General features: G+C 35.0%; 4 protein-coding genes across 6 annotated transcripts in view; 1 reads left to right on the plus strand and 3 right to left on the minus strand.

Annotated features, from left to right (window-relative positions):
- stet (stem cell tumor) overlaps positions 1 to 6167 on the plus strand; it is a 127657-nt gene extending 121490 nt beyond the window's left edge. For all 3 annotated transcript variants that reach the window (XM_089734429.1, XM_028171315.2, XM_028171317.2), the window contains 3 exons: positions 1003 to 1188; positions 3173 to 3445; positions 4608 to 6167. In XM_089734429.1, coding sequence (XP_089590555.1) covers positions 1003 to 1188; positions 3173 to 3445; positions 4608 to 4844 — 696 coding nt within the window. In that variant the 3' untranslated portion in view covers positions 4845 to 6167. The remainder of the gene's footprint in view (positions 1 to 1002; positions 1189 to 3172; positions 3446 to 4607) is intronic.
- A 1444-nt stretch (positions 6168 to 7611) lies between these two features.
- PGS1 (Phosphatidylglycerophosphate synthase 1) lies at positions 7612 to 12890 on the minus strand. Its single transcript, XM_089734428.1, has 7 exons — positions 11937 to 12890; positions 11025 to 11183; positions 10535 to 10749; positions 9860 to 9930; positions 9621 to 9716; positions 8787 to 8913; positions 7612 to 7798 (listed from the first exon to the last, which is right to left on the minus strand). The coding sequence occupies exons 1-7, from the start codon at positions 12523 to 12525 to the stop codon at positions 7673 to 7675; spliced, it is 1383 nt and encodes a 460-aa protein (XP_089590554.1). The 5' UTR covers positions 12526 to 12890; the 3' UTR covers positions 7612 to 7672.
- A 104-nt stretch (positions 12891 to 12994) lies between these two features.
- Positions 12995 to 16254, minus strand: LOC149501148 (uncharacterized). The gene has a single exon (XM_089734427.1). The coding sequence runs from the start codon at positions 16208 to 16210 to the stop codon at positions 13319 to 13321; it is 2892 nt and encodes a 963-aa protein (XP_089590553.1). The 5' UTR covers positions 16211 to 16254; the 3' UTR covers positions 12995 to 13318.
- An 877-nt stretch (positions 16255 to 17131) lies between these two features.
- LOC149501149 (uncharacterized) lies at positions 17132 to 18425 on the minus strand. Its single transcript, XM_089734464.1, has one exon. It carries the CDS (start codon positions 18254 to 18256, stop codon positions 17132 to 17134), a length of 1125 nt encoding a protein of 374 aa, XP_089590590.1. The 5' UTR covers positions 18257 to 18425.
- Positions 18426 to 18579: the final 154 nt, after the last annotated feature.

Here is an 18579-nt window from a genome sequence, read left to right on the forward strand (position 1 = left end):
CAAACAAAAGGAATCCGTCCGATGGAGGGGGGAGGGGGGATGAAGAACATCAAAGGAAAAACAAAATTGTTATTGTTATTTAATTCCGAGCATTTTCATATTTATCTACCTTTTAAACCTTCTCTGGACTTCCACAAATAATTCAAGAACAAAATTAGCGAAATCGGTCCAGCCGTTCTCGAGTTTTAGCGAGACTAACGAACAGCAATTCATTTATATATATATCTTATTGGAATTTAACACTTGACTGCCGTGTAGGTCACCAGTGCCCTACGCGGCGCATTGAAGCAATTATATCGCTTTCTCCCTTCGATTTTCTTACTAAGGCACCAGAATATCTAGTAGACTCGGTGAAAGATGAATCCTCAGATACCCGAGAATGAATCTAGTTCTAAGAGTCCTAAAAGACTAAAACATACATATCATAACATGAACAAATCGACATAATTACTTCAGTGCGCCGCGTAGGGCACCAGTGACCTATATAGCAGTCAACGTGTTAAGGATTTCCCAAATATTGTACGGTGACAGTATAATTCTGTTTTTTTCTTCTTCATATATAATTATAATGCTTAAGTTTTAGCCCTCGAATCGGATAGAATTGATAAAATAAATGTTTAAATTAAACCGAGCCTGTATACGTGTTGAAATTGTGAGAAAAACAAAAAATTCCCTTAAATTTCATATCTCTTTAATGGTCGCATCACGCCCAACCGAAAAAGAGTTCATCACCTTCCACCTGGTATACCATCCCATTGTCACATTATGAAGTTTTTTACCATAAGGCTCCCAATTTAAACAATGTAATGTAAACTCTCCAATGTAAACGATGACATGTCATTGCCAGGGCTTGAAAAAATCATTAGCGGTGAAGATGGCACGGCAGTTTCGTTGTCTCATTTACTATAATCGCTGCCGAAAAAATCGTTGGATTTATTTTTGAACCACCTTCAAATGTAAAGGAAGTAGTAAGTCTTTAAGTCGTATGTTTTTAAATTATAGTTGGGTGTGTTCGCGTGGTACGCGTGGGGAGCAGGCGGCGTGGCGGCTGCGGCAGGTCCGGTCCCTGTCGATTCTCCGCTGGTGTACCGTCCCGACAGGAGACGAGAAGTGTGGAGGTTCCTGACGTACAGCGTCGTCCACGCCGGATGGCTGCACCTGGCCTTCAACCTACTAGTGCAATTGGCCGTACGTATTAACTTAATACTAGTGGTCCCGCAGTAGTCGAAATTCGACTATAATTAATTGAAATTATAAGTTTGAACATTATTATGATTCTATTGTCAAATTATATAATCACAGATTTCGCCAAGACTACACTAGGCAAATATTAATAAAGACAAACAATATTTAATCTATTCTCAATTTGACCACAGAATATAAGCAATATGAAAAGTTGGACAATAAACAAATACTATGCATGTGTGTGTATGTCAAATACATGGTAATGGTGTGTGTAATGTTTTTTTTATGGTTTATTGTATTTTTTATGTATAATTTAAAAAAAATATGAGTATTCTGCACTTCTCTATATTCTCTATAAGTGTGGGAAATTTCATACTCCTCCGTCCGCGCAATTTTCGTAAAAAGTGTTACAAAGTTTTTGCTTCACGTATTAATATATAGATATCGTCGTTGTCAAACCGAAATCTGCTATGTGCACTTTTGAGATTTTTACCCTTTGACCTTTTCGTATAGTTCACAGCCCTATTTACCGTATCAAAAACTGTTACGTGTCTATAGCTTTAGCTATAGCTAAAGCATAGAGAGGAGATGCATGTGACTAGGAGATGTATAGAAATGGTAGTAGTGCAAGGTAGAGGGGGAAGAGGTCGACCAAAGAAGACATGGATGGAGTGTGTGAATGACGATATGAGAGAGAGAGAGGAGTGAGTGTTGAGATGACGTCTGATAGAAGAGAATGGAAGAGAAAAATTAGCTGTGCCGACCCCGCCTAGTGGGATAAGGTGGAGAAGAAGAAGAAGATGTGTCTATAGCTTTAATATTTATCTATAGCTTTCATTTGATACAGTTCTTAAAAATTCACTTTCATATCTTATAACTTTAAACGAGCAATTCTTGTATATATAATCTTAATCTCGGAAACGGCTCCAACGATTTTCATAAAATTTTGTATAAAGGGGATTTGGGGGCGATAAATCGATCTAGTTACGATTTATTTTCAGAAAATGTTGCTTTTATTCGTGTTTTCAATAATCAACTCTTCCCGACATCTATTGGCGAATAATAATACTATTTTTCTTAATTGAGGGCAACTAACCGCTTTAAAGACACAACAAGATGGCGCTATCAAAAATAACATTTTATACGAAAATGTTTTTACTCGTTAATTCAAAATAGAGTTTTTGCACATAGCAGATTTTGGTTTGACAGCGACGATATCATGCATAGAAACCCTACCTAAATTCAGACTTCCTTATAAGAAACACGTATTAAGGAAATAAATAGGTAAATTGATGCAAATATATAATAATTCTACAAAATGGTAACGTTTATTAGTCATCTAAATTTACGTATTGGAAGCGCCGGGAGAACCCGCTCGGGTTGATACCGTCAGTCCGGTCAATTTAGACATAAAAATAGCGGTCAAATAACAAAAATTCCCATCGATCCTGTGTGCTACAAGAGCTATTCAGGGTCAAAGGTTTTTGGATTTTTCTCGAAAAGGCAAGTTGTATCGAGAAAAAACTTCAAATCAAAGTTGTAGATCTTAAAGCTCTCTACAAAAATAGTCCTTATGACTTTTTTTCCCAAGAGTTACCATTCCTTAGGTATCGCTAAGAGTCATGAAGAGAAATAAACTAATATAAATATACCATCCTCTCTATTCTGCCGCTAATCATGCGGATGTTCAGTAAAACAGTTATTAATCAGACAAACAAACAAACGTATACACATACATACATGCATAAATGAATACACACCTACATACAACATAGGGTAGCATTGAACCAATGCAATTTAATTTAGACTTCAATTTACATGTTTTTTCTTAATTGCTTTGATAGGTGGACGAGCTCACAGCTCACCTGGTGTTAAGTGGTTACTGGAGTCCATAGACATCTACAATGTAAATACCGCCACGCACCTTAAGATACAAGTTCTGGAGGTCCTACTACCAGTAAAAAGTTCTTTATTTAATTGTTAACAGGTTGGATTGCCTCTCGAGATGGTGCACGGCGCGGTCCGTTGCGCCGCGGTGTACATGGCCGGCGTGCTGGGCGGTTCGCTGGCCGCGTCCGTACTAGACCCGGACGTTTGTTTGGCGGGCGCGTCCGGCGGAGTGTACGCGTTGCTCGCGGCGCACCTAGCGAACGCCTTGCTCAACTTCCACACGATGCGGTACGGGGCCGTGAGGCTCGTCGCCGCCCTGGCGGTGGCCTCGTGCGATGTCGGATTTGCGGTGCACGCGAGGTACACGAAGGTGGGTGTAAGAGTCATGTATCGTACAGGGCACCCGCGCATTCACATCAGCACTTTTATATCACTTTACTCAAATCGTAGTATAAAGCGCCAGTACACGTTCAGCACTAATATATAGCGGTACTCATCACGTCAACATAGATAGAATTAGTTAATTGTTCGCGAAGTATATAAAAAAGGGTGCGTGTACTTATGTACGCGCGTAAGAAGTTATACTTTATTTTTATTTTAGTAAATTTGAAAAAAAATCGATTAAACAACATCCTCAAACACGCATATTGGACATCCCTTTTCTTGACATCGTATAAATTCGGTAATTCTCGCTACTGTTCGGAAAGTTCACCTGCGGCTATATTCAGACTCGCCAATTTACGTCGGTCGTATTGTAATGAGTGATTTAGTGGGCAACTTCATTCTGTTAATTTTGTGTCACGATTCGCGCGCATCGTAAAATTTCACTCTCATCAATTTTTCATAATGCGCCTAAAGAAGTATAACTTCAATAAACGCATATTCTATGACTATCAGTGATTTCTTCCTATCTAAATCTCAAGTTGTGTACGCCACATTCAACAGCGCATACATCATTATGGTCCTTCAAGCCGGATATGAACCAGCGACCTATGGATAAAGTGATGTGAATGCGCGCGTGCCCAGTACAATCGTACAGTGGGTACGAAATTTGAAAATTAATCGTTTCGTATAAATATTTAAACTGTCCAATAGGGTTGTACATCCAAAATTTGTTTAAAAATATTAATGTCACTTCACATATATATTTTTTATACCTTCGTTTTTTTTATCATACATAAGATTTATGGTAACACTTTAGTTGGAATTTAAAAGACTTGATTTTGATCTAACGTGACGATGTATCGGCCGTGAGCTCTGTTGATCCAGAGCAAGAAACGGTTCGTCTTACCTGTTAGAACATACGTGCCTATTCTGACTTACTCGTATGATTACTCGAGCGCGTACATCAAGTGCTTAGATGGGTGGACGAGCCCACCTGGTGTTAAGTAGTGACTGGAGCCCATAGACATCTACAACGTAAATGGGCCACCTATCTTGAGATATAAGTTCTAAGGTCTCAAGTATAGTTACAACGGCTGCCCCACCCTTCAAACTGAAATGTATTAACGACCAGTAAATTGCGTGTGCAGGAGGTGCCGCCGGTGTCGTACGCGGCGCACGTGGCGGGCGCGCTGGCCGGGCTCACCATCGGGCTGCTGGTGTTGAAGCACGCGCAGCAGCGGCTGTGGGAGCGGCTGCTGTGGTGGGCCGCGCTGGGAGCGTACGCGGCGTGCACGTTGTTCGCGGTGCTGTACAACGTGCTCGGCCCGCAGCCGGACCGTCTGCACTACATGCCGCCCGAGCCGCCCCCCGACGCCGGCTACTGACCGCACTCGTACTAAACATAACGCGATCGATATAAGAATAGGACGACGACCTCTGACGTTACATCATAATTATGATTTGCAAGAGAGAATATAATAAAGCTGTGATTTCGTTTAAATAGTTTGGTTAGATGCACGAAGGTCGATGATCCTATTCTTGGCCCGATCGGATCACGGGTCCCGTCGTCGATGTCGCGTTTCGTGTGACGTCATTTTCCACAATAGAGCTATAGAGCAGGGTTGGACCCGCTCGCCGCCGACGCGACACTCACAACACGCCTAGTCAATTTACCTTAGTGTGATTCGCTGTAAGTAGTATTATATTGGGGGAGGTCGCTCGCTGCGTCGTCATTTTACACGTATCGTATTCCGCTTGTATTGTGTATTTACGTTTTCGTTTCGACCTCCTCGCAATACGTAATTGTTAAGTAGTATTAATTCGTATTTGGATAGGTGAAATATTTTTGTACCTACTGTCCGTAGTGTGTAGGATGAAGGCGTTACCGCGACAGAGCACGTTACGTACCAATGTTGACTGGCCAGTGAGAACGTACGCAGTCTCGCTACTAATGAGTGCGACATGACCTAAAAGTCCTAGTTACCTGGTCATAAAATCCCAAAAAACAAATTTGTGCGACAACGGAGACTGAACGTATTCCTTTGAGCCAGCGTAGTTATGTCCGTCACCAAAGACTAGTAATAAAACGACGTCCACTATAATAATTACTCGAGTACCCTCATTTCTTATAATTCATATTGTTCATATGATTGAATATTTATTCTAAAGCAATGAATAAACGTATTTGCTCACATCGACATACTTTAAGTATCTAAATCTATATTTATATATATATATATTTGTTTTTTTTTTGTTCACTGTGTATCCGTTTTATTTTTGCGTAATAAAACTGATTGCTCAATTGCATTAATTTTAACCGATAACGATTTAATGCTCAAGAGAGTAGCCTTTTTATTTTATTTGAATCAATATTTTGATTATAGTGTATATATAAATAATGTGTATTCGTCCATTATCGTTACTGTTTCGCATTTTAACTGCCCTACAATAACTTCTTCCTCGTTCGTTACTTGGTTTATTATTATTATTAATAATGTGCCTGATTCCTATTAATGTAAAATTAATGGTTAATAATTTAATTCTAATCAAATAATGTCACAAACGACTGATTTTTTTTTGTATAAATTATTTCAGAGTGTTTTTCATTTAATTTATTTTAAATTTAATTTTTAAGTGTGAATCGAAATTAATTATAATTATGTGATTATATAAATGAGAATGGAGAAAATAAAACATTGATAAAAGATTGCGGTGTTTTTAATCTTCCTAACAAACAATTAATATTGACGGATAATAAAAGATTAGCTGTTTCTACTAAATAAAACAATATTATACAAAGTTTACAATTGAAACAATAAAAGGTAGTAGATTAGAAATAAGCTTGTGAAATTAAAAGTTTTACAGAACGCAACGATGTATTGAATTCAAAAGAATTCTCGAAAGAAAATGGGCGCGACGTCATAACTGACTGCGGCATTACATATTCGTGAATTTGAAATTATTACGTCTCTTTGGTTTTGTTGAATCACAAAGAAATCTACAAAATAGATTATTCTTTGACACTGCGGTTGTTCTCGTATCGAGCGAGTAGAATGATTCTGATCGGATCCCGGGACAGTCAAAAAATTTTCGATACGTACTTAACGCGTTCAACAATGATTTTCTTCACAACGGATGCGTGGCATAGCGTGTTCAAATCGAACCCGCAATTTTGTGATTTTGCGTGGTGCCTATGTATTCCTAGAGCTAATCGATTATGCGGTCCTACTGAGAGGGTGATTCTGCCGTTACAATTTACACGTAAACCTCTTATCCCGGGGCGTTTGTGTCGCAGTGTAGAGTCCTACGACGGGCACCCTGGCTGCAACCTCGTATGACCTCATATGATTCTCGTATGAAAACATTATCAAAATCCTAAACTAACCATAGACACTTGACATTACGTAAACTTACGTAAAACGACTGCAAGCACAATACGATCTGTGTCTCCAGGAATTTGACCTCTTCACAGAGAGGCACCTTTCGCTACGCTAAATGACGATTAGAAAACCGCCATATGCGTACTCGTTAACTTTATCTCGTATCCTCGTATATTATACCTTCGTATTTATATACCTTTAATTTTAATTAGAGGTTTTTATTGAAATAATACAAAAATCGATTTAAAATCGTTAAATTTTAATCGTGACCGTTAATTTCTAAATGCGTATTTTTCTATTTTCTAAATGTTATTTTTTTTTAAATCAGAAAAAATGAGTTTATAGAAGAAAAAAAACTATAAATTCATTTTTTTAGTGGCATCCCTACCTAAGGAATCTATTGCACTTTTAAGCAATTTAAATAATAAGTTTTGATTTCCTAATTAGAAAGCGTTTTGACAGGTAGCTCTAAACAATTGGTAACCAATGTGATGCATCAATGAATAGTTTTTTTTTTTCATATAGATTGTATTATAATCAGGTAATACTGCCGGGTAATTAATATTTATTGACAAACATAAAATAATGAGCAGTCAAAGTATTATAAACTAATACAAATAATAATTTTTATTAAATTACGAACCTAAGTATTAAATCTTGGAAAGATTGGAGTTTAGAGCTGGGAAACCACCAGAAACACACTTCGAGTATATATGAACCTTAATTGAACACAGCCGAAAGTAATTTCATATTGAGAGTAAATAAGCCAATCAATTGATAAAAAAGCTTTATTTCATTAGCTTTTAACTAAAATTTATTTCACTTCTAACAAATTAAAAGTATGTTCTGAACAGTTTGACTGTCGCACGCACCCACTTCGGAGTTTCTCTAGATAAAAGCTCCTCTCCGCACTCTTTAGAGTAACTGTGTAGTCTCTTGGTCTCTTGCTGAAGCCTCGCCTGTACCCAAAAAAGATAATCACTGACCAAATATATAAAAAAAACTAATATAAATATACCATCCTCTCTGTTCTTCCGCTAATCATGCGATCCGGTTTTGCAGTCATTAATCAAACAAACATACACACATACATGCATGAATGAATACATACATACAACATAGGGTAACATTGAACCAATGCAATTTAGACTTCAATCTACAGCGGGCTATGTTTTTTTCTTAATTGCTTCGATAGGTAGACGAACTCACGGCTCACCTGATGTTAAGTGGTTAACCGGAACCCATCGACATCTACAACGCGAATGCCCTTGAGACATGAGTTCTAAAGGTCTCACTTTTGAGGTCTCACTATGAGTTCATTTGTCTGTCCGAGCTAATAAAAAAACAACAAACCCCCAGTTACAAAGTCTGGAGACGTATATATTTAATGCAATGACGTTATACATATTTCTATTTTGGGTGAATCAGAATCGGCAGTCTGCGTGTTCAAATCACGTCGGGGTCACCAGTTTTAGGGAATGCGATAAAGGAAAACTCATCCATAGAGCCTATGAAATTGCTCGGTAGACCGACGTTCCGAATGTATAAAATATGCAAACACATCTCGAGAATGTCGTTAGCGAGATTCAGGCATTGGTCACATATCTATGTGTTCTATAATGGTTACCACCACACTACTATGTAGATATGTACATCGACGCTTGAAAAGCAAACGTGACTAAGCGACAATAACTGCTTTGTACGTAAATGATAGGCAATAACCATATTCGACGAGCAAAAAAAAATTTTTTTCTAGGTCTATTAAAATGATTTTAATCCTACAGCTAGATTCGTTAAATTAGATTTTTTTTCAGGTATTTCAACTTTAAATTAGTCTACTGTAAAGTTCACGCATTGTCGCTTAGTCACGTTTGCCTTTCAAGCGTCGATATGTTCCACAATGGTTACCACCACACTACTATGTATAATTATGCAGAGATAATTTACCTGTAATTCAGGTGATACGGTGAAAATGGCGGCTTGCGCTTCGAGGTCGCGTTTCACTGACCGCTCCCCGAGATTCGCAGAGCCTATTACAGTCGCCCACGGCACGTCACTACCCGGCGGGTAGTACCTGGACAACAAAACTTAATTCAGCACCTCCGACTTTAGATGTCAGTGATTTAGACCGTAATTTTCTTGATTGCCCTAGGTTTCCAAACTTATTTTGTCTACTGCCCATTTTGAGAATAAATTATTTATTAGCGCCCCTATTTTTGCACCTATAAAAACCACAATAGCGAGAGCTCAGTCGATGTCTAAGAGTCCTAGATGAAATTACAAATCGCCTCCCTAGTCTCTACAAAACACCCCCAATTTCTTTTCTGGGTTTCTTACCCCCCTCCTTTAAGCAGCATCCACAAGGGTTTATCGCCCACTTTGAGCAGGGCTGCCCTAGGTGAACATACATACTGGTCAGGAGCCCATAGTCGTAAATGTCACTACCCATCGACAATAAACCGAGTGGGACGGAAAAACATAATTTTGAAGAGGATAACTTAAAATATTCGTTAATTTACAATTCACTAGCTATCTTATAGGATATCAGCCAGTAATTTACTTTAGACATGTTTTTGGTAAGGTTACAATGATCTAAATATAAATTAGCACTGACAAAACAGATAAGAACCATTTTTACCTTTGTTTGACAATCGAATTTATTTTGTTCAATGAATCTACACCTTGAGTCATAATTAAGGGCGAATTTCGAAAATCGAGCAAATGCTAGTTAATAAAAAAAAATTAAAGCAGTATAATAACACCTTAAAAGATTTTACCAACCATAAGCCTTTCGCGTGAAACGTCCACCCAGGACGTTCATATTCTAACATCCTTATTCTACTTGCTTGATTCGAATCAACAACCCTTTGCCAAAACCTGAAAATATAAAACACACGTGTTTATTGACAGTTTCTATAGTTTAATTTGTGTTCAGTAAAATAGGCAAAAGCTTTATTTAATAAGTTCTAGTTTGTATAAAAATGTAGAAAAACTTAAGTTATATACTTTAGTGTACCTACTGTTTAGCTATTAACGAATATGCAAATGGTATTCCTCCTGCTGGTCCCGCAGCTCCCAGAAAGCCGTTAGCCTGGAAATAGACAACGTTACAGTATAGATTAAATGAGTCGTTTATTATCAAAGGTGGCAATCTGTGCATTTGGACAAAAAAATGTTATTGATATGTCAATACAGATTGATTTGAATATAATCGTCTCCTTCAAAGAATACGGTTCAAAACCTGCATTAAATAAAGGTTAATACTTAACCTGTTATTTATCTAAGATGTCGTTCAGAAGAATTTTGTGACTGCCAATGGAACACAAAGTCAATAATTCGTTTTTCTGATTTACCAATAATTGTCCAAAAGTCACATTGCCGGCTTTGATAATAGTCGACTCAAATAACAGTGATAATATCAGCCTTTTAACATTCTCGGCCTAATATGTGAAATGTATTCATAGCATTATGATAATGCTGGGGCTTGATTATCTGGGGAGTAACAATTTTAGTAATTACTGTACCTGATGATTTATTAAAAAATCTTACTTCCCTGCGTACTTACCTGCAGAATTTGAGCCCCAGCCTTAATCAATACAATTATGTACATCAGAAATAATACTCATAATAATAATTAATAATACTATAATACAATAATAATAATACTCATAAAACAATCTTATATTTTTACTCACATTTGGATGTGCCATTAACAGGCTTACATTTGCTTTACATTGATCGAGAAGCGTCCGCGTATATTGCTCTGTGAGATTAAAATATCCGGTTGCAAGTTGCAGGTGAGAGCCTTTTGGCGCGGACACCATCAACTTTCTAGTAACATATTCATCTTGTGTTATGTTGAACTCTCCCATTTGTATGAGTGGGAACACCCAAGTGTCCAAAGTTGAATCTGTTCATTTTAGACAAAAATATTAACAGTATGCTCATTATTAGCAATTATTTTCTTATATATTACAATATAAGATTTACGTAACTTATTAATTTAATCAATCAAAATCTAATTTCTGCCAGAGCAAATACAGATGATGAAAGAATGATAAGATGAAGAAGTTAACAATCTAATTATTAATTTTTTGAAATCTATCCATTAATTGTTATATGTATATTGCAATACTTGTTAAAATAATTTCATAATTCAATCAGTTTAGTAAATAAATAAAAGACCTCCACTTGTAGACAATTTTGAGAGCTGCAACTGCTGCCACTTGTATATGACATTACAAATATTATTCTTCATATCTTGAATCATTTTCTCTTTTGTCAATTTCTTGTCACTAACAATATCTTGATTCTCACATCTCTTGCTGTATTTGCTCACCTCATCTGGAATTAAAACACAATAATAGGACACTAGTTAAATTCCTTGCAAGTATGCATGAAATTTGAGATCACTTATTTCAAAATATTTTTTTTTAATGAAAATGAAATCACACTTCTACAAAATAAAAAGAGAATACGATCAATTTTGTTGGAGTCATTTAAATATGCATTAAGTTACATGTTAAAGTAAATTCAAAAACTACTGTTTAGATCCCGATAAAATTGATATCACTTAAGAAGTAACAGCTTTCAAATAAAAAGGATGATCAAAATTATTTTTGCTACAATATTTATTTGAGATAACATACATCAACTACTTTTCTGAAATAAATGCAAAATAAAAGTATATATTGCTGTGTGAAAATTAATATATTCTTTATTTCTAGCTAAAGCTATTGTCTTTCTTTTCCGCCCATTTTTAATATTATTTATTTAGCATTTAATAGGAAATGTTGGTAGCATTATTTCTACATAGTCTACTACAGTTTACCTTGAGTCATATACCCTAATATTCTGTAACATCTATTAATTTATATAAGTATCTTACTTTGCCATATTTAAGTATCTATTATTATAATTTTTTTCAAAAACAAATGGCAAATAACTCCCTTAAGATTCTCAATTGTAACTGTCACAAGAAAGTGAAACAAACAGAAAATCTACATTATTTTCTTGCCAGAAGAAACATTTCATAATGACAATGCTAACCTAAAAAAAAAAACAAAAAACAAAACAAATAACTTACAGTTCTCATACCTATAATGTCTCTATAGAAGTTGGCAAGATCAGGATCATCTATTTCTATATAGCGGTCTTGTCTCTGCATGAAGTAGTCATTTGAACAATTTGCACCGCTCAGTAAAACTCTGTCATCAACTATGTATAGTTTCATATGTTGTAATCCTACAATTTCATTATATCTTGATGGCAGCACTTTGGACCATAATCCCTGAAGCCTTGGAGTTTGGTATAAATACAGTTTACATTGTTCAGACAAATCAAGGAAATATTTCTGAAATAAAGTTACTGAGTTTTGGTTACCACGGGTTCCTCTTTGATAATCTAATAGTAGGCTTAAAGTTAAAGTTTTTCTATTTATTAAGTTTTCTTTTGCACTCTCAAGAAGATTATTTTCTAAGTTCCCATTTCCAACATATAGACTGGCTACTGATATTCTGTTTTTAGCATTTCCAAACCTATCGCATAAGGTGTCGTAGAACTTCTTAGGATCTTCAGAAATTGATACTTTGGTAGCACTCACAGGAAAACAAGGTGCAACACTGTATAACCAACTAAAACTCTGAAACTCTCCTACTTTGAATCGTATTGGAACATTCATTATCATGATTTGTTTTAATAATATCACAATTCACAGCAAATTCGTACGTTTCAGGAGTTTGATACTTCCATGGAAATGCACTTGCATTTTATTTTGCAGTAGTTTGTGAACAGTGAAAGATAAAAATTAATAATTAATAATTTTTATAATTACTGCTCAAATCAATAATCAAAGTGAGCGTTTTTTTTTTCTGTATCTGAATAGTGCATAAGTAATCTATAGAAATTGTTAAATTTAATCCTTGACAACGCTTCCTCTTTCAACTAATAGCAAATCTAGTGTGATCACTGTGATCAATATCAGTGATGTGATGTGAATTGTGAATTAAGTGATTGTGAAGTGATGTCCCTCTCAAAAGTCGCAAATAATGGCAAAATTGGCAAATATTAAGTTTTTTTTAATGGGATTTTATGACCTGGTAACTAAGACCTTTAAGTCATGTCTTATTTTAGTATATTTTAAAGTACTATTAGTACTTTTTTTTTTTTTTTTTTTAATTTATTGAAAGCATTGGCAACACGGCCATCAGCTTAAACTAATTTTACAAAAAAATAGTACATGAACTAGAACTTACAATAAAAACACAAATAAAAGAAACAAACCAAACCAAGAAACAATTACAAATCATTGAAAACAACAAATTAATGACAAAATGAATTGCAAGAACTTACTATAAAAAAAAATAAAAAATTACAAGTTTTCTTTCAACAAACAACAAAAAAAGAACATGAGTCGTTATAAAAAATAATTAAACTTGCACATAAGCAGGAGACCTATGATACATTCATGAATTATACATTCATAGTCGTTCTATAGTGTGAAGTACAAAATTATACACTATTGAGAATAGTTGTGGAAGCTTTAAAATACCTTGAATGGAATTAGGAATAGATTTTAAGCCTGTGTCTTTACATAATGCATTAAACAATAATCTCTGTTGATTGAATTCAGGACAATTAAAAAAAATATGATCTAGATCACACATGCCAGAGTTACAATAAGTACATGCAGTTGATTCACTTAACTTTAATCTAAAAAGATGCGCAGGAAAATGGCCGTGGCCTATACGTAATCTACAAATAATCGATATAAAGGCTCTTCCCGGGAAGAATCTAAAACTATCAAACCAAGATTTAGTACTAGGTACTGGGACTATTTCAGCTAACCATTTACCTTTCGTTTCTCTGGACTTAGACAAGTAATTATACCAACGTTTCATCATATTTTGTTTAATTGAATAAACTAAATCTGAGTACGGAACTTTAAAATCGGAAATATTTATATCTTTTGTAGATTTGGCTAATTTATCAACAAATTCATTACCCACAATACCACAGTGACCTGGCACCCAGCAAAATTCAATAAATATATTTCTGAAATACAAAGAACTCAAACAACTTCTTAACTTATAAATTAAATAATTTACAGATGCACTAATACATTTATTTTTAAGAGCTTGCAAGGCGCTCATTGAATCAGATAGAATTAGAATTTTGTCCCCTGCAGAGTAATTTACTCGAATGTGCTCTAAAGCATATATAATACCTAGTACTTCAGCCGAAAAAACAGAGAAAAAATTGCTACATTTATAAACTGATCCTATGTTCATGGACGAATCAAAAAATGCAAAACTAGTTCTATCTTTAGTTTTAGAGCCATCTGTATACACTTTAACAAAATCAGTCCTATCTTCAAGGAACTCCAGAAAATCATTTTTAGATTTAAACTTGATTAGATCAACAGCCACATCTCTCAACATGTCATGAAAGTTATATTCGAAACAAGGCAATAGAGTAGACCAAAATACCACATCCTGAAATTCAAAATTCAAGTACGTTAAGGCACTGGATATGGATGAAGAATTAGGAAGCGGAATTAAATTATAATTTGGAATATTTGCATACTTCAAATACCTGTAAGTTACTTGATTATCACGGCTAATAAGCTTAAGGCAATAATTATCTAATATAAAACTTCTTCGTATGAATAAAGGAACAATACCAGCCTCAACTTCCAAGGAATTAATTGGAGACGACATCATAGCACCAGTAATTATTCGTAATGCTCTATTTTGCACAATATCTAATTTCTTAAGAATAGAAAAATTTGCGTCCGAAAAGAACATACAGCCATAATCGAAATGGCTTCGGATTGTTGCAATGTAAATCGTTTTTAAAACTTTGGGATCAGCTCCCCATTTTATTCCAGTTAGCGATTTTAATATATTCAAACCTAATTCAGCTCTTTTACAAATAACATCAATATGAGTTTTCCACGAAAGATCAAAATCTAGAGAAAGACCAACATATTTTACGAAAGATTGAGCAGGAATAATATCATAATTGTATAAAACTTTAGGGTAATGCAATCCATTTTGGGAAAATAAAATTGCAGAACTTTTGGAAATATTGACCTCAAGTTTTAGGGAATTTGTAAGTAAATCGTAAATATTACGCAAACAACTATTCATAACCGATTCACCACTTTTAATATCATTACAGTTTACATAGAGAACAAGATCGTCAGCAAAGAATAAATGTTTAACAGAATTTGGAATTTTCTTTATGAAACATACTAAACTAAGTATGAATATGAGAGGTGATAAAACGCAACCTTGAGGAGTACCTTTTGTAGAAATTTTAGGACCAAATAAACTAGATTTAATTTTCAAAAACATAGAGCGCTTGTTCAGGAAATTGTACAGCCAGAACAGAACATGTCCTGGAAAGCCTAAAGAATGTAGACTTTCAATAAGGTAGGAATGATCTATATTATCAAAAGCCCCTTTAATATCCAAAAATACCGCTAATGTAAATTGATTATTATGGAAGTTATTTTTAATATCGCCAATCAAACAGCTTAAGTTATCTATTGTACTTTTACCTTTACGAAATCCGTATTGAGTACTTGGTATTAAGTTGTTATTTTCAGTAAACCACTCTAACCTGTTTTTTAACATAGTTTCGAAAATTTTCGAAAAACAAGAAGTTAAAGAAATGGGTCTGTGAGAATTGATACAGTTGGGATCCTTGTAAAGCTTTAAAATCGGTACTACATGTTGAGTTTTCCAAATCGGAGGAATACAGTTGTTTTGCCAAAGATCATTAAATATTTGACATAAAATTTCCTTGGCATACTGGGGAAGATTTTTGATTACTTTATAAGGGATGAAATCAGGACCAGGGGAGGTTTCCTTTTTATTTTCTAACGCAGTCGCAAATTCGCCCATAGAGAATGGGTCTACCAGCCATTGAGCCTCCGGTTTTCCGTGGCTGTTAAAAAAATCTTGTAACTTAGATTCGGAAATTTCATTCTCAGAACCAGCTATCGAATCCAAAAACAAAGATGCATTAGCGGAATTTTGAAAAAAACTTGAAGACGTAGAAATATTATTGAGTTTAGCGTGCTTAAATCTACGAATGTGATCCCAAATAATTTTACTCGAAGTCATTCGATTGAATGATGAACAAAGATTCATCCAGCTTGAACGTTTTATTTCATATAAAGTTCTTTTCTTCAAAGCGTCCAGCTTTTTAAAAATAATATAGTTTTCCATATTTGGATAATGCTTGTACGATAATAAAGCAACTTTGGCTTGTAAAACTACGCGGTCACAATCAGCATTCCACCAAGGAACAGCTTTGGAATAAATCCGTTTTTTGTGCGAGTAACACTTTTTGTCAAAAGTCATTAATATGTCATGTAAAATACTCAAAAACTTATTATAATTTTCAAGAGAGTTATCAGCGAAGCTAAAACTTGAAAACTCACTTTCACATAACTTATTAAATTTTGACCAGTCAATCTTATTAAAATTTATGTTAGCTAAGGAGGTATTATCTAGTGTATCAACTTGATTTATTGAAAAGGTGGTCGGGCCAAAGGAAGAAATAAAAGCATCGTTAAAGACTTCAATAAATAGAGGGAAATGATTACTACTGAGCAAATCATCAAGGACAGAAACTGTGCAACTAGAGCTAAGAGCAGGGGATGCGAATACTAGATCCAATACATTACCTTGTTGACCAAATGGAGCAAAGGTCGTGATTGTGTCATCATTTAAACAAACCAACTCAGAACTTTCCACATAATCATGAAGGGCTTTACCTCTTCTATCATTGACTCTTGAACTCCAGGAAGCATGATGTGCATTGAAGTCACCAATTATTAAATAATTATTTGAAACAAATTTAGAACATGAATCTTTCAATAAATTAATAGTGAACTTACCATTTGGTGGTGGAGGAATGTAAACACATAGAATGTCAAAAGAAAAATTATTAATGTAAACTGTAATTAAAATATTTTGAAAATGATATTGAGAAATTGTGTCTATTATTTTAAATTTATACTTAGAGCGTAATGCAATAGCAACCCCACCATGTGGTTGGTTGGAATCTCTTCTTATAACATTAAATCCAGGTAATTTGATGATTTTATGTGAAGTTAACCAGGTTTCATTGAATAAAATCATATCAACACACTTGTCCAGTTTACTGAGGAAATCTTTAAGTTGATCTAATTTAGGAAATAAACTTCTAGAGTTCCAATGAATGATATTAAACTGACCAACAGAATTATGCATATAAGATTGAGTAGAACTATCCATAATTTATGATGTAAAATTTGTTACTAGCATTTCTTTAATTAATTGAGTAGATATAGGTCCAGAAGGGGATTTAGAATCCTTTTTCTTTAACAATTCTATTAAAGTTTTTGTAATGGTTCTGATGACAATTTCTGAATTGATAATGTCTGAAATTAAAGCCCTACCTTGAGGGGTCTTCGCAGATATAGGTATGTCAGAAGAGGTCACGGGGTTCTTAATAACAGGAGTCTTTAGTATGGCTGCATATGATGTTTGCTTGCCGATGATCTTATTTTTTACTTCAGCAACCTTGGCTGCCTTTACTGAGCAAGAGTAAGAAACTGCAGAATGTGACCCACTGCAGTTGGAGCACTTGAAGATGTTGGGAGTGCTGCACTCCTTATAAAAATGATTGCCTGAACAAATAGAGCAAACTTGAGTGGCTTTACAGGCACCACTTCCATGTCCGAATTTGTAGCATTTGAAGCACTGTAACACAGGTCTAATATAATCCGAAACAGGCATCCAAATATGCTCGTATGTGACGTGATCAGGATGGCTAGACGCCAAAAATGTAACCAGCACAGTTTGCAGTGGCTTGTCACTTCCATTCTCTTGTTTTTTGAAAAATCTTTTTACTCCGAGTATTGTGCATGAAGCTTTTAAATTTACTAAAAGAGATTCTTCGTTCAATTCCACAGGAGCTCGAATAATTCCTTGACTCTCAATGCTATCGTAAGGTATTTTTGCTGTCCAATTGTTTAACTCCATAAAACTTACATTTAATAAAAAAGCGTTGGCATCCCGAGCACAGCCAAAGTAAATTTTAGCAAAAAAGTTCCCAGCAGCTTTGACATACTGGACCCCTTGAATATTTTTTAATGCTTTATTTATTTTTAACAGGTCCATTGGGACTCTGTTATTTGGTTGTGAGATGCTTGATTGAAGAAGCACTGGGTATTCTTTTTTTGTAAGGTCTTCGTAAAGAGCATGGTGGTCTTTAAAAAGACCGCGCTTATTTTTAATGAAAGTCATTTTTATTTTGCGGCTTTCGTCGTATTCAGATGACTTCATTCTTCTTTTTCCCATTATTATGGGAGCGGACACAGGGGCGGAGCTGAAGCCCTCACCCCCGTCGTCATCGTCCATTATTACGGAACACACTTATGAAATATAATTTTAAACTCAAACACAGTGAAAAATTAGGAAACAATGTCGTAAAAAAGGGCTAAAACCAAATAAATTAAAATTAACTTGAAAAAAGCGCCTATTTAGTTTGACGTTCCCGCCCTTTTTTTCGTACTATTAGTACTCCATAGCCATAGATAATACACTTCAATATTCTATTTCTAAGTTAACTTTGCAATGGCCATAGAGTTAGTAGGTACTTATTAACTCCATGGCAATGGCACGTACAATACCTACCTACTATGGAGGGTAGGTACCTCTACCCTCCATGTAGGTACCTACCT

This window comes from Bombyx mandarina, chromosome 17 (assembly GCF_030267445.1).
Source record: "Bombyx mandarina strain Sakado chromosome 17, ASM3026744v2".
Classification (NCBI taxonomy): Eukaryota; Metazoa; Arthropoda; class Insecta; order Lepidoptera; family Bombycidae; genus Bombyx; species Bombyx mandarina.

What these genes read in the sequence shown, in the direction of transcription:
- PGS1 (XM_089734428.1), bottom strand. Translation starts at nt 12,525, where the DNA reads ATGATAATGAATGTTCCAATACGATTCAAAGTAGGAGAGTTTCAGAGT. An exon ending in TGTTAATGGCACATCCAAAT is followed by an intron (nt 9,931 to 10,534) that starts GTGAGTAAAAAT and finishes GTCTATTTCCAG; the next exon opens with GCTAACGGCTTTCTGGGAGC. An exon ending in CCGTATCACCTGAATTACAG is followed by an intron (nt 7,799 to 8,786) that starts GTAAATTATCTC and finishes TTTTGGGTACAG; the next exon opens with GCGAGGCTTCAGCAAGAGAC.
- LOC149501148 (XM_089734427.1), bottom strand. Translation starts at nt 16,210, where the DNA reads ATGACTTTTGACAAAAAGTGTTACTCGCACAAAAAACGGATTTATTCC.
- LOC149501149 (XM_089734464.1), bottom strand. Translation starts at nt 18,256, where the DNA reads ATGGACGATGACGACGGGGGTGAGGGCTTCAGCTCCGCCCCTGTGTCC.